At 34.5% G+C, this 24,601-nt stretch overlaps 1 protein-coding gene across 2 annotated transcripts in view; it reads right to left on the bottom strand.

Annotated features, from left to right (window-relative positions):
* Window positions 1-16,898: 16,898 nt before the first annotated feature.
* Window positions 16,899-24,601, bottom strand: part of LOC118194815 (histone-lysine N-methyltransferase SMYD3-like) — a 65,854-nt gene continuing 58,151 nt past the window's right edge. For both annotated transcript variants that reach the window (XM_035366023.2, XM_035366027.2), the window contains one exon: window positions 16,899-17,184. In XM_035366023.2, coding sequence (XP_035221914.1) covers window positions 17,083-17,184 — 102 coding nt within the window. In that variant the 3' untranslated portion in view covers window positions 16,899-17,082. The remainder of the gene's footprint in view (window positions 17,185-24,601) is intronic.

Here is a 24,601-nt window from a genome sequence, read left to right on the forward strand (position 1 = left end):
GAAATCCGAAGGCCACGAAAACCCCTCTTCCTACAAGTTAAATACAGTAATGGTGAAAAATTTAACTCTTCCGAAGATTGAAGTCTTGGTAAATAATATCCCGGCCACCGCACTCCTGGATACCGGCGCGCAGTGTTCCTGTGTGGCAGAAGTCTTTTTTAGAAAGTATTTTCGCAAATACCGCATATATAATGCGGATAATACAACAGTATTAGCGGCGCAAGGAGAACAATGTAAGTGCGTAGGTAAAGTACCTTTGTACATCCGTATCAAGGACGAACAAGTAAAGGTGATGTTTTTTATAGTAAAGAATTTGCAAGCACACTTAATCCTAGGAATAGACTTTCTTTCAGACGCACAAGCTACACTGGATTTTAATGAAGCGTCCCTTAAGCTGACGATAAAACCAGTGCGTGTAGAAAAGGTTGAACCGCCAAGGTTAAATCTTGACCACCTGCCTAATGACGAGCAAGATAGAATCCGACAAGTGGTAAGTGAATTTGCTTCCTTATTTAGTGATATTCCAGGATTTACCCAGGTTACTAACCATAGTATTGACACCGGAGATGCATTGCCGGTTCGTCAAAAACCATACCGGTATGATAAGAATAAGGAAAAAATTATAGAATGGCATATTACCGATATGCTACGTAAAAAGATCATAACGCCTATCTCAAGTAGTTATGCTAGTCCGGTGGTTTTATGTAAGAAAAATAATGATTATCCTTTGGAGCATCCAAAAAGGTGGAGATTCGCTATTGATTACCGTAAATTAAATTCCATAACGAAATATCCGGTATATCCGTTACCGATCATAGAAGAAATTTTAAGGAACATAAAATCAACCAAATTTATGACGACTTTAGACTTAACGAATGGTTATTTTCAAATAGGGGTCAGGCCTGAGGACGTGCCTAAGACTGCTTTTATAACCAAGTCTGGCACTTATGCATTTTTGCGAATGCCGTTTGGCCTTTCAGGCGCCCCAGCAACATTTTAGCGATGCATGGACATTGTGTTAAGACCTGTTCTTGGAAAGTCCACATTTATCTATTTAGATGATATCATTATTACTAGTGGTAATCTCGACCAACATATACAGGATTTAAGACAGGTGTTTTCTTTATTAAATGAGGCCGGTCTAAAAGTTAATGTCGAAAAGTGCAAATTTGCAGCCCCTGAATTAAAATATTTAGGTTACAAAATATCGCAAAAAGGGATCGAGACAGATGAATCAAAAATAATCGCTGTACAAAAGTATCCGACTCCAAACACGGCAAAGAAGCTCTCTTCTTTTCTAGGACTTTGTTCATATTATAGGTCCTTTATAAAAGATTTTGCGGCTATCGCTGAGCCATTGTTAAAATTAAAAAGGAAAAAGGCAAGATTCTCGTGGACTGCCGAAGCCAATAGTGCTTTCGAAAAATTAAAACAAGCATTAACGCAAGCCCCTGTGTTGAAATTTCCTGAAAAGGATGAAAATTTAGAAATTTCAGCGGATGCTTCGGATTATGCGGTAGGAGCGGTACTTTCGCAAAATCAGCAGCCCGTGGCATTTTTTAGCCGAACTTTAAATCAAACACAAAGAAACTATTCCGCGACCGAGAGAGAGGCACTTGCAGTTCTGTTAACAGTGCAAAAGTTCCGAGTCTATTTTGGAAAGGCGCCGATAACAGTATACTCTGATCATGCGGCGGTAACTAGATTGTACTCAGGGAAAAATTTATCCCCAAGGTTAATAAGATGGGCACTCAAGCTGCAAGAATATAATCTGGTAATCAAGCATACCCCCGGAAAGGAAAATATCGTAGCAGATGCCCTATCACGAATTAAATTAGACGAACAGGGTAATACCGTAAAAGTTGCAATGCTGACAGCGTGTACAATAAATTCCCGAGAAACTGTAATAACCGAACTGGGTAAGGATCCTGAGTTTGGAAATATTTATGAGTATTTGAAGGATCCTGAAAATTTTAGCCACCAAGATATTGTGGCGATAAGAAATAGGGCGGCCCATTACGAACTAATAGATGGTCTATTATTCTACACAAAAACTACGAATTCCAACAACGAATTTCGACCTGTTATCCCAGCTAGTCTTAGATTAAATATCCTGCAAGAGCTCCATGACAGCCCTTTGGCTTCTCATGCTGGTATTCGAAAAACTATCCAACGCGTACGCGAGGCAGTCTACTTTCCTGAACTGCAAAAGTTAACAAGGGCGTATGTCCAGTCCTGCCCAACATGTCAAGCCGTTAATTATATTAATTTCCGCCCGGCCGGGTTTCTAAATAGTATTAAATCCGAATTTCCAAATGAAATAATCGGCATCGATTTATTGGGCCCTTTCCCAAAAAGTCAGTTAAATAAAAATCGCTATCTCCTTGTTATGGTTGATCATTTTAGTAAATGGACCGAATTTGTTCCCTTAAAACGAACCTCCGCGAAATTAGTTACTGATTCTATTTTAAATAAATATATTTTAAAATACGGGGCGCCCCTAAAAGTTATATCGGATAATGGTCCTCAATTTGTAAGTAATATATTTGAAGACATGTGTCAAAAACTGGGCATACGTCATTTAAAAATGGTCCCGTATCGGCCGCAATCAAATATAGCGGAACGGGTCAACAGAAATATAGTGAAAATTATCCGTAGTTATGTTAAAAATTTTCATAAAAGCTGGGATAACTATGTCAATGAATTTGCTTTCGCCCTTAGGACCGCAAAACATGATACAACGGGCAAAACTCCTGCTGAGTTATTTCTAGGCAGAAAGGTTATAACACCGTTAGATAAACTATTTTATGTGCAACAAAGAGCGCCAGAATTTAAAATGGGTGATATAGAAAAACTAATAAAAGAAGCAAAAAAGAATACGGAAGTAGCACAAAGAAAACAGAAGTTATACTATGATCTGAAACGACGGGGAGTAACTTATAAAGTAGGGGATGAAGTTTTAAAAATTAAGCATTCACTTTCTTCAGCACCAGAAGATAAAACTGCCAAATTTTTTCCACGCTTTGAAGGACCATATGTTATAGAAAAAATAACTCACGCTGTTGTAGTGTTAAAGGCAAGAAATGGTGAAACCTGTTCCGCAAATATGGATCAAATTAAACCCTACTTCGATCGTAATAAAATGAAAATCTTTTCAGATCTTTTGCAGGATCCGGTACGGCAGACACCGCAGGTACAAGTTCCAGAGGTGGGAAAACGACAAGTACAAGGGCAAGCCAATGAGAGACAGAAGCAAGTGAAAAGAAAATTGCCCCGCGGAAAAACTGAAGGTAAAAAGAAAAAGAAGCCGTTCCACCGTCCAGAAAACAGAGTTCACGAACATCCCCAGAATGAAGAAGGGAGAAGGACGACGTATGTGGAAAGGACCGGGAGAAAGGACGGGAACTATAACCCGGCTGTGAAACGGAAGATTGACTCATCCGACAGAACTCTCCGCAGCAAAAGTCGCCGAACTGCGGAAGGGCCATCAGCGGCGGAGGAAAAAGTACAAGAAAAATTTGAACGGCCAACAACGAGGTCCAAGCAGGATCACGACAGAAGTTTCCCGGTTCCACCAAGACCAGCTGCCTTCAAACGGCCAAGACCACAAGCAGAGGACAGAAGGAAGATGTTCAAGGGTGGCCGTAGTGGTGAAAAACGGAAGCTTCCAGAGGAAAGCACTGAAGGGCGAGCCCGTACAAGAAGGAGGATCAACCAAGCTACTATCAGCTATACCTTTAAAGACTGGGCCCAGAAAAGGATGTCTGAATATTACAAAGATAAGTAAAATTTTATGTTACTTTACAAACTTAAGTTAATCTTTCATTCTTACTGCAAGTGGCAGATTTCAAGAAGTTTTACCTCATGCGAGGTCTACCTTTATCGCCAAAAGGGCGAGAAATGAGTTGTGACCGATTTTCTTATTATGTTTTTCAATTACTCGCGCGTAAAACTAAAGTTGATGTATAATAGCGTTGTGTAAAGACTTAAATATTGTAAAAAGTTATTGTATAAATTTTATTTAAAACATTCTAGCAAGAAAGAAGTTTTAGTCTGAAAGACTTTTTGAAATGTAGTATTATTTCAATGTAGAAAGAATTGGCACTTGCTTTGAAAAGAATAGAAGTTAACAATGTACTACTAATGTATGTTTTCAAATGTGTAAAATTAACGGCATGTTGATATGTTCTTGTATACATGTGAACTGTTATTTTGAATGTTAAAGAAATACCGTGATATGGTAAAAGTGAAAGTAATGTTAAAAATTTGTTATTCGTGTGACTGTAAAGATTAAATCATGACGAATATATGTTAAAGGTTGAATGATGTAGTTAGGCTCTCTGACGCTACACTTTAGAGTTAGCCACTTTCAGAATAGTACCTCAGGGTCTAGAGTTAAAATTAGGGTGTGTTAAGAGGTCTCGTATGTTGAATTTTAACACGTTAGTGTTTTGATTGTAGGAGGAAGTGTGGCACACGTAGACAGAAACACATTCGTGGTTGGTGTTCTTTTACAACACATGTCAGAGAGCACGGGGAGAGATAATTAACATAGTCATGAATGAAATAAGAATGTTAAGAAAAGTATATTCTATATGTTATTTGCAATGTCATTCTGTAACATTTCATTAAACTAGTTTTCCTTCCAGATCTCTGGAAGGAACCAGAATTGAATAAAGCTCCTGTTTAGATGCAGTACAGATGAAAAAGAAAAAAAAGATTGTTGTATATCCCGGGAGCTGCTATTGTAACAAATTTCTTTCTTTTAAATTTTCTAGTTTCTAGCTAAGTTATGATTGTAAAAGGTTGGCCTCGCGTTAGTTTTTAGAGTTAAAAGTTTTCAACAAGGTCGTTTTAGACCTCAGTTTCAAACAAATTAACTCTGGCGGGAAGTATGTAAGGATCTTAAGTTTTACTAACGTTTATTTTATTTTAAATCTTTACTATCACTTCTTATTTTCTACTTCCGGCCAGAATTATAAGCGTGAAGGAGTTTATGCAAAGTTGTCTGGCGAACGCCAAGTATTTAAGTGTGGCCTTTTTGCCAAGCAGAAGAGAGGAAGCAGTGAGTTCGAAGCAGGCCGCTTACCTTAAAAGTTACGCAGTTGCTATTTGCCTTCCAGGCCAGAGGTTTTAATCCTCTTGATAAATTAAACGTATTGTAGTGTTCACAGTCTCTGTGCTACATACGCTTCCTGTTATTATAAGGCCAATCTTATTCTAAAGTTAAATTAGAGTTTAGTTTTATTTTGATATCTTTTACGTTAGACCCCGAGTGGAGGGTCATTGTATTCCGAAGTACGGAAGTCATTGTATATAAAGAAAAATAAAGGGTTTTGTATACCCTTCGTCTGTATCCTGTCTACTTACTACAATTAGTGAACATAGCTTTAGTAAGCTCTGTTCTAGTCAGGTCCTTGTATGTTTCCGAAGAAGGTAAGAAGAAACATTGAACCTGATAATACCACTGAAAATGTACGTATGTGTGTTTGTATGCTTTGCAACGAAAGCCGTCCATTTAGAACTTGTTAGTGACCTTAGTGCTCAGGCATGCATTGCAGCTCTGAAACGATTCATAGGACGACGAGGAAAGCCCGCTGAAATATTCAGTGATTGTGGAACAAACTTTATCGGTGCAAAGAATTACTTAAAAGGCGTGTACGATGGAGTCACTTGGTACTTACTTGATCAACGAAGGCGTTAAATGGACAATGAATGTTCCATCAGCCCCTCATTTTGGAGGCCTTTGGGAGGCTGTCGTTAAATGAAGTTTCCCATGAGACGTGTTATAGGATCGCAGATTCTCTCACAAGAAGAATTTTCAACGTGTCTAGTGGAGATTGAAGCCATACTTAACTCCCGTCCTTTAGTGGCTGCTTCTGAGGACCCAAATGATTTTTCTGTCATTACACCGAGTCACTTTATTATCGGTTCTGAGTTAAAAAGTGTTCCTGAGCCTGATGTAACAAATGAGAAAGTTCCCATCCGTGAACGGTGGAAATTAGTCACACATATTTCCCAATCATTTTGGAAATCGTGGTCAAAAGATTACTTAACTCAGTTGCAAGTGCGCAACAAGTGGAAACTACCCAGTTCCGATTTACGTGTGAATGACTTGGTGCTAATCAAGGATGAGAACTTGCCGCCACTTAAGTGGAAGATGGCAAAAGTAATTTGCACTTATAAGGGAAATGACCAAAGAGTAATGTCAGTCAACTTAAAAACTGCGTCGGCTGAAATGAAAATGACCAATACATAAACTGGTCAGACTTCCTATAAATGACTGATTGAATTATTTCTTTCCATGTTTTATAATTATATTTACAGTTTAATTTTTATGTGTTGCATTATATTTCAGTTTATATTTCTAGCTGCGCTGATGACGGGGTCATGGGGGCTCAGTGTGTTACGCCATCCATTGCCCGCCGTAAGAGGGCGCTGTTTAATCTTGCTAGTTTTTATGTATCATAGTATATGTTAGTGAGTAGGAATAAATGTGCTGTCCTAAAAGGTAGCGTCGATCTTTTGATGAGTGTGGAGTTCAATTTCTGCCCCCCTTCACAAACGAGTGAACAATATGCATGACCAGAAAAAGGATTAACAATACTTTCAATATCAGAAAAACTAAGATGAGGTTTAAAATGATCTTGAATTGGAAGCTGCATACTGTTATTTACTTGAGACTCATTAAAACCAGGATTGTCTCTTTGATTATCATCAAGTACTACTTCAGAAATTTTATTAACAGTTTCATCTTCAATATCACTATTTTCTTCATGCAAAATATTTTCAAATAATACAGATAAATCACATAAGAAAGAGACAATTCGGGTTACGACTTCTGATTTTAAACCTTCTGAATTTATGCACAATACATTGCAAACTTTAATTAACTCATTCAAAGTAAAACTATTCTGCACTGTATCTATTCTCTTATTAAATTCTTCAGAATCTGGTTTAAATGTAAAGCCAGAAAATTCACGTAATCTTTTCCTGTTATTTCGATCTCCATCAGTATTAAAAATAAGCTTATGCAAACTTTTGATTTCAGAACTTTTACTGTTCTTTAAAGCTGCTTCCAATTCTGGAATTTCTACTAACTTCATATTGGAAAGAAAGTTTTGTACTCACCCGACAGATGATCGTCTTCAATTAGGGTAATCCACACACTTAAACAGTAATCCAATAAATCCAATAACTTGTAAGAACAGTTCACTCAATTCACAGTTCAGAACACTGTTGGCACACTTTCGATTTTAAGTTCGTTGATGAGCTCGTTGCTCGACGGTTGGTCGCCAAAGTTTGTAGGATTTACTTTCAAAACAGAGAGCACGAACATTGCATTTTTAAATGCTTTTATTTTAATAATAAGAAATAGATAAAAGTAATAAAATGTAAGTGAAAATTAATGTTGCATGATTCAGGTAATGATGAACAGACACTATTAGTTCCTCCGGCGTTGATAGAATACGTTAGTACACGGCTAGCTTTAAATAATATGTACGGCTTGGTTAACCCAAAGAGCACTCAATAATCCAGGAAGACCGCCTGTCTTCTTCAACTCTTGAAGGCATGCAAGCCGTCTGCTCACATCTCCACTCTCGTCCACGTCTGGACGCTATCTGACGCTGTCTGGAATAATTCGCACTGAGCTATGCTGGTATGACGTCCTTTCTGGTAATTCGCTAAGTCAGCATCGGTCGTCGATGATCTCCACATGTATAATATTAAGTTTTAATTAAAATTATGCAAAACCCTCCAGGCCGTGCATCTCATTTTTTGATTATCAACTTGATCTAGAATTTCGTTTCAAAATTGGTGTATCGGCTGGAAACCCAAGAATCTGATTAATTTGAAATTTATGTGTTTTTCGCCTCTTGGATTAAGCTTTGTAGGCGAAGACTGCTCACGGTAAGTCTCCTTTGATAATTTATTAAAATGGAACAGAAGACATTAAATAAGAATCGAGCACATATACGTGCTTCTGTAACTGAAATTATTAAAAATGTAGATGAATATTTAAAAGAAGAAAAACAAGAAGAATTAAAAAATTGTTTGGAATTGTTAAATAGTAAAGAAACGGAACTACATGATTTAAATGAAAAAAGTACAAAATTTAATTGAAGATGAATCAAACTTAGATTCAGATATTAACATTTGAATGGAATATAACGATAAAATGATAATAACGAAATCTAAAATTAATTAAGGAAATACAGTACTCAAAATGTCAGCACGAATTTAAATAATTCATCTACGGAAGTTGAAACCAAAAGATAGACTGAAGGTAATGTGAAATTTCCCAATCTGGTTAATTCGCAAATTTTCCGGAGACTATAACGATTGGACACGGCTTTTTGATGAATTTTTGGAATTCATTCAAGGTTACTATTCATGATAATGTTACGCTTTCGAGGATCGAAAAATTTAATTATTTGAAAACTGATTTATGTGGAAAAGCAGCATCAGCCAGATCTCTCAATCTCAGAGGCTAATTATGACTAGGCTATAGACATTCTTAAAAATAGATTCGGACGAAGTGACCTTATTATCAATACACACATTTCTAATCTCTTAAATTTAAATCCCGTTCAAAGTTCAAATGAAGTGGCAAAATGACGAAAACTTTATGATACAATTAACATTCAAGTCAGAAGCCTTTTAACATTCAGTATGAAACCAGAAACATATTCCAACATGTTTATTCTAATTTTGATGAAAACTGTCCCGAACGATATAACTTTAGAATTTCATCAAACAAATACTGGAAATCCTACAACCTATGATTTAAACAAATTTCCAGGCTTTCTCCGATTAGAAATAGAATCGCGAGAAAAAATTAACTCCTTATCCTTTCCACGCAAGTCAAAACCGGAAATGAAAAGTATTAACAGATATTATTGAATATATGAAAATTAGGTGTTTTAATCTTTTATAACTTTAACTCAAACTGAAGTGATGGTGCCGGACAAAAAACTCAAAAAATATAATCATCATAAGAACATTCATATATCATATCGAACAATCGTATAGTGGTAGTACAAATAAAAATACTAGAATAATGATATATAATTAAAATTAAAATTCGCGACATGACAATATAAACCGACGCCAAAACATAAACAAACTGTCACAACACATGAATTTATGGTAGCCGCGGCATCAGATCGAAACTGCATTTTTTGTTTTCAAAACCATGACTTAGAATCCTGTTAATGCTTTACAGTTAATGATAAGAGAGATATTTTGAAAAAGCAAGGGCGTTGTTTTCTGTGCCTTTCCCCTAAGCACAAAATTTCAGAATGCCGGCAACGGCAAACTAAAGTTTGTAAAATTTCGAAGGTAAACATTCGGAAGCCATATGTTTTAAATCCAGTTCGACAGTTAAAAATACAGCAAGTGATAAAAAGGATAGCATATCAATTTCGAAATACGATACACAAACTAAGGAACAGAAAGAAGAAATTGTTTCGGCCGTTTCGCATCTTGGATAGTGGAAGTATGAAAAGGTTTTGTGCTTGCGAGTTAGCGAACAGATTAAACCTCAAAGTCATAAGAAAAGAAAATTTGACAGTCTCCACTTTTGGGAATACCTCACCCATCCGAAAAAATTATGACGTAGTTAAATTAAGTTTAGAGCATAGAAATTCTCCCGATTCTAGAATAGACGTTGAATTATTAGTAACTGATCATGTAGCAGGTACAGAGATTCCTTCTCCTAAATGAGAAGAAATTAAGCAAAACAGACAATTAAAAAATTTGATACTCGCAGATTTTCTCGATTGTAAAAAACCCATTGCCATTCTAATTGAAGCTACAACATAGTAATGGGACACATACTTAAGCAAAAACCTTGTTGCAGTGGAAACTATTTTCGGCTGGTGCCCACATGGACGAAAAGGTGATGATGATGTCTCTTTAGCTTCAATGTAGTTGTAGGGGAAAATTTGATTTTCAAACAAATAACAAAATTTTGGAACTTGGAAAGCTCTGGACTTATTGATAAGAGGGAAAATTTCGATTCAACTGAAAATGAAGTCATCAAATGTAACATGTGAAAGTTCTCGCTAAAAGTTAGATTGCCTTGGAAACGTGACACGTCAAATCTAAATAATAATAGGGAAATCGCAGAACAAAGATTTAATCGACTTAGAAAACGATTTAAAAATTCCTAATCAATTTTTCCAAATACCGGAACGTATTAATAGAGCAGTTAAAACAAAATATTATCGAACTAGTTACAGAAATTTCAAATGAAGAGGATGTCGTGTTTTACTTACTACACAGGGAAGTTATACGCGAGGATCGAGCTACAAGTAAATTTCGTATTGTTTATGATGCATCATCACATGCCCTAGGGTACATTTCTTTAAATGATTGTCGACATGTTGGGCCAAATTTATACCCTGAAATATTCGAAAGCAGTGTGCGCTTCCTTAGAAGGAACACGAGAAGACTGAGTCTTTAGAAGGGCACTATAGCATGCTGTTCTCCAAATTTTACTGCAGCTTTTTTGTGAATCATCTGTGAACTCAATACATGAACAATGGCATCCTCTTTGCAAATGCTTTTCAAGGATGAGAATATTAAAAGAGTATTAAGAGAATCTCCTATGAGCATATTTCCAGGGGTTTTATCAAGGGTATTATGTCTAATTCTATGAATTTATATGCAGCCGATTTTTTACATTCTCTTGCCAACCGATGGGAAATATATAAGAAGTACTAAACTGAATAGCCTGACTGAAGAGAAAATTCACGAACAACGTTTTGTTGCAGCCCAAGAAAACCAAACGGAGGCTTCAATAATTGTAGCCCATGATGCAAACTGAGCGGTGAACGCAAGCGGATCCGTTAATAATCATAGCTAAACACTGATGAAAATAACGTGTACGGAAATTGGGAAATCCTCAGAAAGACTACCAAAGAGCAAGTTAAGTAATTAATCTTCAGGTAACGTTACTAAGCACGATAAATTTGATTCATAATCGGATGATGATACAATGGAAACAAACGCAGATTCCAATGAACTTTGATCAGCGAAAATGCTGGCCACATTCCATTAACTGTAATATCGCATTTCAATATAGATTGGAATAAAGTCCAAGAATTCAATAAGGACTCAAGCGTTGGTAAAGCACAGGAAATTTAAAAAGTGATCTATTGCGTATTCCAGTAGGATTATAGGAAAATTACTCGTATGTTTGACTCGGATTAAATTTCATGGCATATCTTAAACATTATCTTAAAACATTACTTGAAAATTTACCGATGAAAGCCATCCGGGTTCATTTAATTGCAAAAGCCATTGCATTTACAAAGGAGAAACCTATGCTAAATGACTTTCGATGTGTTTTGTAGTTGGCATAAAGAAACAATGACCGTAAATGATCTATAACAAGGATAGACAGATACTTTTAACCGCGGGTCAAAAGGGATCATTTAGTATACCATACGGACAGGGCATTCACGATATTTGCGGTGTCCCTATTTTTACAGCACCCGATGGGGAAGACAACCTCTGCCCGGTAAAAAAATATAATTAAAAAAAGTCAAGTTTCTTTTAAATTAGAAATATGCTAAACAAAAGATCTCTTCTTATTGGTCATCAAACGATTGACAAGTATGCTGTTTCATTTATAAATAAAAATTTAGAAGGTGAAATGTTCTTTTCGTAAGTTCTCTTTCCTAAGCAATGTTTTTACTTCAACAATATTCGTATGTATTTATTTAATTTCTAAATCAAAGCTGATAGAAATGATAGCTTTCTCCTCTACACTAACAACAGTTTAGGACTCTTGTGCGGCTGATTTCGGAAGTTTGTGTACAAAATCGATTAGGAAAGAGATGAAAGTTTTGTTGCACAAAATTTCATAATAGGCTGGATTAAGCAATAAGCAGACCCGCATTTGCCCCGCGTGGTGGCTTTTACCCACCTCTGGTTTAGAAGTTATCCCCCGTTTTTGACGTGCCAGTTCATATGGAACCATAAAAGATGCTTTCTGGACCAACGCGGTGGCACTATATTTCACGAAGTGTTTGGCAAGCTTCACCACACATGTTTCGGATGCGTCGTACCATGTGACCAGCAAGCAAGCTCTCTGGATCTGGCCTCCTTTCTCCGACATTCCTAGTCTTGGCATTTTCATCATCGATCCAAAGTGCTTCAGTTTCTCTCTCTTTCTATATGATATCTACCTCATTTATAGAGAGTACGGCGTAGGATTCTACAATCGCCAGGCCCTACAAGGGATTCTCTATGGAACTCGTAAGAATACGAAAACTGTTCTCCTATTGCCGATCAGTATACAACCAAAGTTTCAAAGTACGCTGTGCCACTGATGCCGACATTTCTGTCACGGCCAGGCTCTTTGCAAAACCAATTACACGGGTACGAGATGCGCTGGACCTCATGCAATGTATACATGTGGCCATGGAAACGAAAATGGGGATGGTAAATGAGCTTATTGCACAGGTTCACATATTTGGACATACTTGAAAAGGTTGCTCTATAATATTACATATCTTACTAAAGCTAAAAGAGATAAGGAGACATGTAAACCAAAAGAAAATAGTTTTATACCAAATACCTCCATAAGTGGCAACTCGGTTTATCAATTTATCAGCAAGAATGATGAATTCCAAGGCTCGGGCGCAAAAAAAGAAATCAGCCCCAACTAATGACAAATTATTTGACTAGCATCCTGCCATGGAAAAGGGAACCAAAAAATTTCGAAGCCAACCACACATTCTTACAAAAATGTCAAGCAAAGGAGAAAAATGTATTTGAACTCCTCAAGGAAATCTTCACGAAAATCAACGAATTTCTTCATACCTTCCAAAATACCAGCTCTGTATCAGATAAAATTCAAGCAGGAATTGAAAAATTCCTCCTCTGGTCAATACAGGTTAGTTTTTTTTTTTTTTTTTTTTTTTTTTTTTTTTTTGCTTACGTATAAGTTTAGATACTTCACTCTGAAGATTTGTTTTGTTTGTTAGTTCGGTGGAATCACGACATGTCTGGCATCGCTGCCAGAATGGTCTTTATCATATAGATATATACTATAATAAAGAAGAGTTCTGATTAGATTTTATTAGAACTGAACTTACATATAACCATTAATATGCCTCACGAAGTTTTGAATAACTTAAAAAAGAAACGTGCTAGCACTAGATCTTTAGTCTCTGAAAGGTGCTTCAGTCACTAAGATTATTAAAAGTATTATAAGTAAAATTGATAATACGAAAGTTTTCTGTAGACATCTCAGAAGATCTTTTAGAACATAAAAGAATTTATTCTGATGAACTAAAAGTTATGAATGAAGAAACAGAGTTCTGTTGCAGATCTTAAGGATTTAGGTAATAAATTTTAAAAAAATACGTGAGTGGTCATAAAATAATAGACCGGAAATCTTATTATTGCACTAAAATGCTTATAAAGCGCCTGCGAACAATTTTACTTCTTTGCCTGTATTCCTTATATATCACTCTCTTACACACTCGTCATTGTAACGTACCATCGGTGTCATCTGGTTACTTCTTGAAATTTGTATATGATTCTTGAAGATGTGTGTAGTGATTTTACAGGTGATATATTTATTTTAGAGTTCGATTTCTGCGTGACTCCGAATTATCCTTAATTTATGGACATAAGTGTACTTAAAGGAGAGAAGGAAACCAGATCTCACATTAACTTAATTTTAGGAACGTAAATTAAAAAAAAAAAAAAAAAAAAAAAAAGGGGGGGTACTTTTCCGTTTTGCCGGCGCAAACGATAAAGTCGCCAATAATGGTTTAACTGATGCCAGACGGAATATCTTCGCTGGTAACCTTTTACGCCTCAGTTTCAAAACAAGTTGAAGCCATTTCTTATCAGATTGTTTCTTTCAATACTGGCATACAATAATATAGAATTTTTACACGATATTTAAATTTTATCCCCTAAGACAATTCACGGTAATTAAGTAAATTAGAACGCAATTACACCGCTCATCCGAAGGTGAAATCAAGTGTTAAATTCATCAATTCTAATGACTAGCGAAGTAAAGCACTGCGGTTTTACATAATTTCTGAGTAAGCTATTTGTACGAATTGAAATAATTCTTGCATTTAAACTTGTATTCCAAATTAAGATTTAACTTAAAATTAATGTAGATAATTACTGAGCGAATTAAATTTTAGTAGCGTAGTTTACGTGAGATGAGATCACTTGGGGTCACGTGATACGAATCGGCGAATCAGGATTTTGAACTATGAAATCATAGTAAATTCTTAAATTAATGTCTTTTTACAAATTTATTGTCTTTATTTATTGGCTTTTTACAAAATTTTAAACCATATTAAAATGTTTATGCCTTCACAATAAAAAAAAAATTCTTAGAATTAACATTTTTTATGTGTATACTGTATGTTGTAGCCAACAAAGTCTGCTTGGCGAGATTTGCGCCGGCGAAACGGAAAAGTACCAAAAAAGGTTTCAATATTTTATTTTTTGTTTGCTGTAAAATAATGTTCCATTATACCACTATTAAAATGCAAATTTGTGCTTAAACACCGCAATTTAAATTAATAATTGCTTAAATATTTATTGTGTAATTTTACTGTCCATTTTTGATGATGCTGCGTTTACTACGAAAGATTCTCCAACCTAACCCATGAACTGTAATTAAGGTAACCGACCTCGTTCAAAGGGCCTTTTTTCAAAATGTCTGTTGTATTTCTGAATTTCGATATTTTTTATTTGATTGTCCTCACAAGTGTGATCACTATAAAAGTGATAAAAATTTCATTATTTTGTGAAATTTATGCAAAAAAAAACTGAAAATTTTACATTGAAATTAACAAAAACGTCGCTGACCAGATGATGATAAAAACATATTTTTGATTTTATTTATGTATATTAACCATAAGCATATAGTGAAGAAGGATAAATGGAAAATATTGATTCACTAGTAAAGGATAAATGGAAAATATTGATTCACTAGTAATGTATGTTGGTCAACAAACAAAAAATAAAAAAATAAAAATCATACACTACTGAAGAAAAAATTGTATAATTTAAAATCTATAAGACTAGTCTACAACATGCATAATAATATACAAACTCTGTGTGCAAAATTTTAAGTGATTCTATAAGGTACTTTTAGAATTATCAGGATTGCTGTGAACGTAAATAATAAAAAATGATTTAACAGAAAACGCATTAAAGACTCTCAGATTAACATTACATGAGATTTAAACATAATTATTCACGCTGCCAAATGAAAATGAGAAAATTCATAATAAAAATACTTTACCAGATTCTCCAGACTAATTGAAATGCTTAAAATTATTTAGTTAACGAATAATATAAAACTCTGATGTGTATACTACATGACTTCTTTGTACGGAATGTTAAATTATACGCATTTCTCTTGCATTTAATTTAAACTTACCGGATTGAATTAAATTTATTTCGTCAATAGTGCATAAAATACAATAGAATAAATGCACTCTTTAAAATTCGCTATATTTGTTTACAATAGCGACACTCTGATCCTAAGTTCGCGTCACAGCGTTACATTTCATTCACTTTTTAACTCAGAATGCACAAAATTTATATCATCATAAAAATTATCTAATCGTTGCCACATATTCTATTCAAATACTATAATAAATGTAAAACAATGTATAAAAGAAACAAATACAAATATACGAAACAGTTTTTCACAGACAATTCAGTATTTCTCATTCAATTAATTCAGTTTCACTTCGCGACAAGGCAAAAATACATAAAAAACTCAAAATATTTGTATTGAAAATTATGAAGTAAATCTTAAACACTTATTTCCTCGAATAAATTTTAGAATGGATTAAGCATGATTTAATTCGCAATAATAAAAGAAGACGTAATCTTTGTTTATTATTACTTTCTCTAGATTGGCAACAGATCTACTATTCTGCTATTTCAAATGTAAACAAACATGGCTTCCAATTCTGAAAGTAATGCATACAGATTTACTAAAGGCATGAGAAACCTTAACCGGAAGATAAGAACAACATAATTCAATCATTTTTAAAACAAAAAATGCACAATTTACAAACATATAAGAACAAAGAAAATGAGATCACTGAGCTGAGTAACAGAATGGATATATATATATATATATATATATATATATATATATATTTATACACTTTTGGTGCAGCCAATTGCAAACAAAATACGAGGTGCACATCTAACATGTTATACCAAACCTATATACAAAATTTCAATGTTCTGAGGCTATTCGTTTGAGTTATGCGAGATAGATATGTACGAACAAACGCCGCGAAAATTTCTCTTCAGAATTCATTTTAAATCAGTTTTATAATTTTTGGAGAGGAAACGAGTCCTTATGTACAGATGTCACGCAAAAACATCGTTAAATTGCATTCGATAGCCGTCAAAATGGATATTTTCGTTGAAATATGATACCCGAAATTTTTTGCGATTACAATACTTCCTTTGTACTTCGTACAAGGAAGTAAAAAAGGGCGAAATTGCATTTTTAATATTCCTTTTAAAATTTCACTTCTGCAGTTGCAAGCAATAACTTTCGGTTTTTCCTCTCTCAGAAAAACTGATATATTTCCACTTCTAATAAATATATTAAAATAAGGAAAGTTGTTTTGGGTAGGTAAGAATCCAGCCTTTAAAATGAGAAATAAAACAATATGATATTTTTAGACGAAATCGGCCTTTTGAACAAGGTCGGTTACGTTAGGTGGTCCTTCATTAGAGATGTGAAGACCAATTGAAACTTAAAATCCAAGGCTGTTCCAGAATTTAAAGTTTCACTGTTATTGCGTAAAAAAAGTAAAACAACCAGAACACTAAACTACGATATAATTATATTGTGAAAACACAAAAAAAGAAAACACTGCTTAGAAATCTGTTTTATTAATTCTGCAAAAATATAAGATAAATTTTGAATTCAGTAACTTTATACATAATAAGAAAATAAACGTACAGAATTTATAAATTGTGATAATGATTCCTTTATCACATCAAAACAATAAGAATATTTGAATCACAAAATTAGTATACTGTAAACAATCGTTATTAAACGACATTAAACATCCGTAAATGTCCAAATAAAGAAGTCATAAAGTTTATCTCTCTCGCAGATTCGTCCCTGAATAAGGTGTGATGAAAGCGACGTAGCTAGAAAATTGGAAAAGGGAAATATGTTAATCTTTTAAAATATTTAAAATTTGAATACGTATACATTCACTATCAGTATGAAAGAGCAAAATGTAACACATATTATCATAGATATGTTACGGTGAAACACCGAAATCTGGAGAATGTCGAGCTTCACCGGTGAATGTCAACATTCACATAGTCTCTTGGTGTACGTCCGAAATATTTTCCAAATACTCTTATTTCTGACTTACACCGGTCAATGTTGAACATATAAGAATATTATATTTCCTTCTTCGTAATTCATTCGCGAAAAAACGCACTTGAAACTCGGAATAAGAACTTAAGAATATAAGAACTTAAAACACACAGTACATTCAAAATGAGAAAGGAAAATAATAAAAGTTATAAACTTACCAAATTATGTGATTCAAATCTTATTTATTGCAACAACTTAAACTATTATGACACTTTGAATCGCACAAGAGGCCCTCGCTTTCACAACTGCATTTATTTGTGGAACACTTCCTTTTGGAATGGCAGCGTATACATATACTCCTCTCTTTTCGACCTACACCAGAGCATATCTGTGATTGTCGACATGCACCGGTGAGGATCTGAATGTACAAGAATGTAAAGAAATATTTGATCTTTCACCGACGTATTTGGTGAATCTTGACATTCTCCGGTGAATGTCGACATTCTCCAATTTCGGTCTTTCACGGTAACAGATACATGAAAAAATGATGAAAAAATGACTTTAAGATTCAGGAGGTTTTGGTTGTTTCCTCAAAACATTGACCTTATATCGGTTCCTAGAAACTTTCAAATAGGTATTCTTTGTAGGGGTATTTTAACGCCGTTGATTAAATCTGTCAGAATTCTAACCGAGGCTGTTCATCTTTTTGCAACGGTCGAATGTTACCTTATTCTCTTTTTCCTATTATCCATTTCCAATGGCTAATTATAGGATGGGTCGGTGAAACACCGAAATCTGGAGAATGTCGACTTTCACCGGTGAATGTCAACATTCACTTAGTCTCTTGGTGTATGTCCGAAATATTTTCCAAATACTCTTATTTCTGACTTACACCGGTCAATGTCGACATTCACCATGTACTAATGGTGAATGTTGAACATATAACAATATTATATTTTCTTCTCCATAATTCAGTCGCGAATAAACGCACTTGAGACTTGAAATAAGAACATGAGAACCTAAAACACACAATACATTCAAAATCAGAAAGGAAAATAATAGAAGTTAAAAATTTACTTAATTATACAGTACGTTCTAAATGAGAAAATAAAATAACAGTGATAAGAAACTTACTAAATTATGTGATTCAAATCTTATTTATTGCAACAACTTAAACTATTACGGGGCTTTTATGACCTCTCTTTTCGACTTTCACCAGAGCATATCTGTGATTGTCGACATACACCGGTGAGGGTCCGAATATACAAGAATGTAGTGAAATATTCAGTCTTTCACCGACTTTTTTGGTGAATGTTGATATTCTCCGGTGAAAGTCGACATTCTCCAATTTCGGTCTTTCACGGTAACAAGGATACTGCATAGCAGGCATGGCCAAAAGAGCCACATATTAGGGTTCTGAAAATTTCGAGAGCCGACACTCAATTTTTTTCAAGGAGCCGCAGAATTTACTTCATTTTACAAATAGCGAAAGAGAATTTCATCAGATGAAATGTCTCAAGTAAAAATGAGTTTCACATTTTTATGTGATAAATATAAGTTACATATAGGTATAAAAAATTAGTTCATATTTCCTGAACTCTTTATTACGAACGCATTTATTTCTACCATTGTACGATGCAATTGAGCATTCTTTCTTCGGACAGAAAACCAATTGGTTTTCCATCTTCTTCCCTATTTATAATTAATAACTGGTTTTAACAGAAGCAAACTGAAATCGAAAGCAAGACTCGTATTGGTGTTTGCAAGTACAGTAACGTAAAGCATTTCTCAACTGAGTAATGAATAAAGCACTAATTTAAAAAACACAACCAGTGACTTTTCTTAATTTTTAACTCATACACAGTCACCTAGAAAGAATACAGCGAAAAGAAAAAAATGGAGAAACTGATGTTCAGTAAAGTTTTGCTTGTTTGTTTGAATATGCCAAAGCTTACGAGGGCTACCTTCTTAAAGGAGGGATTCCATCGCGAATGAACTTATAAGAGAAACTTACGCATATGTAAACTGTTTGAAAAAAAATTTTAAATAAGCTGTCAATATTTTCAGGACTTTGCATAAAAAATTATAATGTTGCGTGCGTACGGGTTCGTAAAGATTCAATGTATACAGAAACGATGCTATCTTGATAAAATTTATTTCTTCAAAGTATCCCAGAGTACAATCAGCAGTTACACTTCAAACTACTAAGAACGTTACACACAACGCAGTGCAAAGCGCATATAAAGAAAGAAGCTAATCTGGAAATTTCTCAGTGCTCCATATTCACGCTGAACTAACAACTGAGGAACTGATGCTCTGGTCGGTCTTATATCGTTTTTACCTGGGCGCTGAGATATTTCTAGTACTTTCTGCTTCACGAAATTACTGGAAGGCGTATGGGAACCGAACTACGGTTACAGATATTTAGAGCATCAGCTATATTTATACAATTACAATTTTTTTATAGCTGTACAAAGACCGGACTAAAATGTCGCCAAGTTTGTCGACAGTTAGCGATAAAAATTAGTCGCCAAAACCGACTCCAGCTTGGCGATATCTTGCCAAATTATACTTGGTGCAAATTAATGATATAGCATTGGTACGGGACTCTGTCATCTGTGTTATCTGGAAATCAGAGATGGTCGCTGGATATCAGTGAGCAGCACGTCGGGTAATGTTCGGACTCTCCCGTCCTACCGCAGATGCCATCTAATTATTTTAAACAATGCTTAAGAAGTTAGACTGGGAATGGGCCGTGATTTGTAATGTAGCGTGTTAGCTGAACAGTGGAAGTACGTCACTTGTTGCTGACTTTAGGAAAGAATAGAAAGGCGCCACAAATTAGCGAGTGATAAATGGTCTCATGCGTCTTGTCAGTTTGTTTTAACAAAATGATGGACGAATCTTTTGAGGTGAAAGTCTGGCAGAGGCAGAAGTTACGAATTCGCTATGATGATGCGAGCTGCCAGTGAATCTACTTCCTGACATGTACCTTTATCCAGTGAAGGTGGAAATTAAAGTATCTGAAGCGCCTTGAGTCCTTTTGAATATTCCTGATGATATGAGAACTGTCGATGGGATTTAGGGTGGCATGAAGCACTGAGAGGCTGTCGCTATAGAAACTGACGGTGTAGTGTCTACTGTTTACTGCATAAATTTTTGCCACAGCTAGTAAACGCGCTTCAGCCTGGAAGATGCTATTCTTGGGTGAAAGTTGTACTTTTCATATGTGGAATTTTTGTCCATCAATGTACTGAACAACGACCCAGCCAATTCCATTATCATGGCCTGGACCGTCAGTTTACTACTGAAACTTTGCATTGGAGTTAGTAGACTATTGTTGAAGACTTCTATTTCACATTCCAGCTTGATATTAAGTGCTTCATACGCGTTAGGATGGAATCATGTGTTGTGGAATTGCGTTTGGTTTCGTAATTGGGGAATAATTAGTAGCGTCTCCATTCCTCAGGGCTTACGCTTCACGCATGAGCAGTAACATGCTTCGCTAGCGTAATAGGCTGGCATCTGCTATACACTATTGGCGATGTATCATAAGATCGGCGAGCAAAGATATGTTGTTCTGCTAAATATTGTCACGCTACGAAATTAACCCTGACTTGTGTCTTTTAGTGTGATTATTATGGAAGAAATTTGCTATGTTTAGAATGTTCGAAGTCCTATTCATTCCGACGAAAATTACGGGCGCATGTTATTAAGTGCCATCCTTCGAAATTAGAGGAGTTAGCCCCTACGTTAAGAACTGCTCGAAAATTTGCATGTGATGATTGTGAGGAAGTTTTTTCAAAACTAAACCTGCTTCGTGCACATGAACGCACAAAGCATGGAAAAAATAACGCACCTGAAAAATAAGATTTATATTAGAAAATGATGAAAGTATTAATATCAATACAACCGTACCATAATTTACAACCATAAATTACCACTACCATAAATTTACAACTTTTTTGATTGATGTCTTTTCTATACTGAGCTATGGGAAAACCGTTTTGGTGGGGTGGAATTTTTATTTTAATTTTACAACACTAAATTAAAATGGTCTGAAATTGAAGCTTCAAATGAAAAAATGTATTAAACTGTCACAAATTATACAATAAATATGAATCAAGTTTTTGATGAATTAATGATTTCAAAAGCTTTGGTCAGCTAATTATGAAATTTAGAAAAATAAAAATTGTGAAAAAATGGGATACAAAATTTCAGTCATTTCAAATAAAAACACATTTCATTGCACGGTGCCATTTAAATGATAGAGTACATTTTCAAGCAATGCGAGACACACTGGAAACAATCAAAAGAATATTGTCAATTATAAGCATCAAATAAAAAAATGGTTTGAAGAAAGAGGTAAACTGGCTGAATCGACAGTAAAATCTGTACTAAACTGCAAAATTAGTAGCCAACTAAATTGATGTGGATTTTTCGATACTGTTAAAAATAACAAATAATTTTTAAACAAAATTCACACTAATGATTAAAACACTAGATACTAAATGAGAAATACTAATAAATAATATATTTGAGTTACTAATGATATATATTATGATATATATTTGAGAATTTATTTTAACTCATTGTTGTTTTTTGTTAATAACTTCTTTATTTCGCCTTCTCAATCCTTCTTTATTTTCCTTTTTTCTTAGTAGTTGCTTTTTCCGGTTTTATATTCTACGCGAGTATTTGTTACTCAAAATTCTTCCGTTGAGGGAAAAAAAAAAAAAGAAAATACGGTAAGCCTAGTTATTAGAGGATCGATTACGAATAAAATGTATGTCTTTTGGATTACTAATAGGTACGATAATGCAATCAAAAACAAGAAAACATAGACATATAATGTAGAAGTTGTACATAATATACATATAAGATATATGTATAGAAACTGCATTAGAAAAAAACTGTAAAATGAGTTTAAATTAATTGATTATGGCAAAGCACCGAAAAATTATTTGGATGAGAGATGTCTTTGTGGAAAATATTAATTCAAATAAATTTAAAAAGATATTTATAATAGTAAATATAGGATGGAATATCAAACAAAAATACATTAGGAAATAAATATGATATAAGGTTAAGTAAATTGCTTATTAAGCGTTACAGAAACCTACAGTATTAACATCAGCAAGTCAACAAGGAACAACGTCTATTTTGAAGAAAGAACAACGTCTATGTCTGTTTTCGCATAAGCTTGTAAGTCCCGAGTAAATAAATTCCGCATTTCTGGGCTTATCTGAATAAAAAATCAGTAATTCTTCATTCAGACTTCTAAATAGTTATTTTTAGGACTATGACTACTTCTAAGCATTTATTTTTCGTATATGAAAAAATCCGATGTGTACACCACATGACTTCCTTGTACGGAATATTAAATTATATGCATTTTTTCTTGCATTTCATTTAAACTTATTGGATTGAATTAAATCTACTTCGCCGACAGCGCATAAACCAGAATAGAATAAATGCATTCTTTAAAATTCACTCTAGTATTTGTTTACCATAACGACACTCTGGCGCTAGATTCACTTAACAGTATTATATTTCGTTCATATTATAACTCAGAATGCACAAAATTTATATCCTTTAAAGAATAGAATTATCTAATCCTTGCCACATGTTCTATTCAAATAATATAATAAAGCTAGAATGATGTATAAATAAATTAAGCAAACAAAACAAAAAAGAAACAGTTTTTCACAGACGATTGAGTATTTCTCATTCAATTAATTCAGTTCTCACTTCCCGAGAAGGCAAAAATACATAAAAACTCAAAATATCTATATTAAAAATTACGAAGTAAATCTTAAACACTTATTTCCTCCAAAAAAATTCCAGAAAGGATTAAGCATGATTTAATTGGCAATAATAAATGAAGGCGTTATCTTTGTTGTTGCGAAGCTAAGTTTCTCTACATTGGCAACAAATCCACTAGTCCGCTGTTTCAAATGTAAACAAGCAATGGCCACGATCAAAAAAATTATTAGGCTTAGTGGCACTTAAACAACTTTAAAATTGTTGATAATTCTAAAAATATTGCATACAGATTTACTAAAGGCATAAAAATCTTAACCGGAAGAAAAAAACAACATAATTCAATCATTTTTAAAGCAAAAATGTACAATTCACAAACATATAAGAGTAAAGAAATTGAGATCACTGAGGGTAACGGAGTGGTAACGGATCACGGGTAACAGAGTGGATATATAGTATATAAATATATTTATATACGTTTGGTGCGGCCGATTGCAACCAAAATACGAGGTGAACATCTACATGTTATAGCAGTCCTATATACAATATTTCAACGTTCTGAGGCTACTCGTTTTTGAGTTATGCGAGATACGTACCTACGTGCGTACGTTCGTACAGACGCCATGAAAAATTCTGTTCAGAATTCATTTTAAAGCAGTTTTATAATTTTTTTGGAGGAAACGAGTCTTTTATTCTGTCTTTACGTACAGATATCACGCAAAAACATCGTTAAATCGCATTCGATAGCGGTCAAAATGAATATTTTCGTTGAAATATGCTGCCTGAAGCTTTTTCGCGATTACAATACTTCCTTTTTACTTCGTACAAGGAAGTAAAAAAGAACACAGACACAATTCGCAGCAATTGACAATGCGTGCTTGAAGTGGTAATTCGTGGGTAATCGACGAAGGTTGCCGTGCTGAAAAAATGTGTATTGCGCGTGCGTGAATCTTAAGCCCTGCAGATCGGAGACGCTACTGAAATAATTTGTTGTGCAGCTGTTGATTCTGTCTGCATATGCAGGGGCGTGAGTCCTCAGCTGTAGAAGTTTTACGGTAAGCATGTGTAATGTTGATGGCAGACAGTCTTTCGATGCTTAGAAGATACTTTAGGTTCGTACTTTGCACTGGAGTTAAACGGACTGCCGTTACGTAAGTTGTACTTCTTCAGCAACTGTTGCGTAGAGTATTTTCTATAATTTTGGATACAAGCCCCACTTGGCACTTTAAAATTCCTGAAGTTTGTACTCAGTTCTTAGCGTCCGATTCTTAAAGTCCATTATGTGTTGTATCCAAGTAAAACCCTGAATCCCATGTCAATCGAAGATATTTGAATGTGCTGGGTTTGAATCGTTCAAATCCTAACTAAAACCGAACATTTTAATTTAAAACTTTGGAAAGATTAATTTCACTGACGCTTAGTGCCAAGCGTTTGCTCAGTAGAAGTCTTTAAAAAGAATGGGATTATTAGAATTTT

Source organism: Stegodyphus dumicola, chromosome 2 (genome assembly GCF_044657685.1).
Source record: "Stegodyphus dumicola isolate Sdum_Otavi_A_Nest chromosome 2, ASM4465768v1".
In the NCBI taxonomy this organism is placed as follows: domain Eukaryota; kingdom Metazoa; phylum Arthropoda; class Arachnida; order Araneae; family Eresidae; genus Stegodyphus; species Stegodyphus dumicola.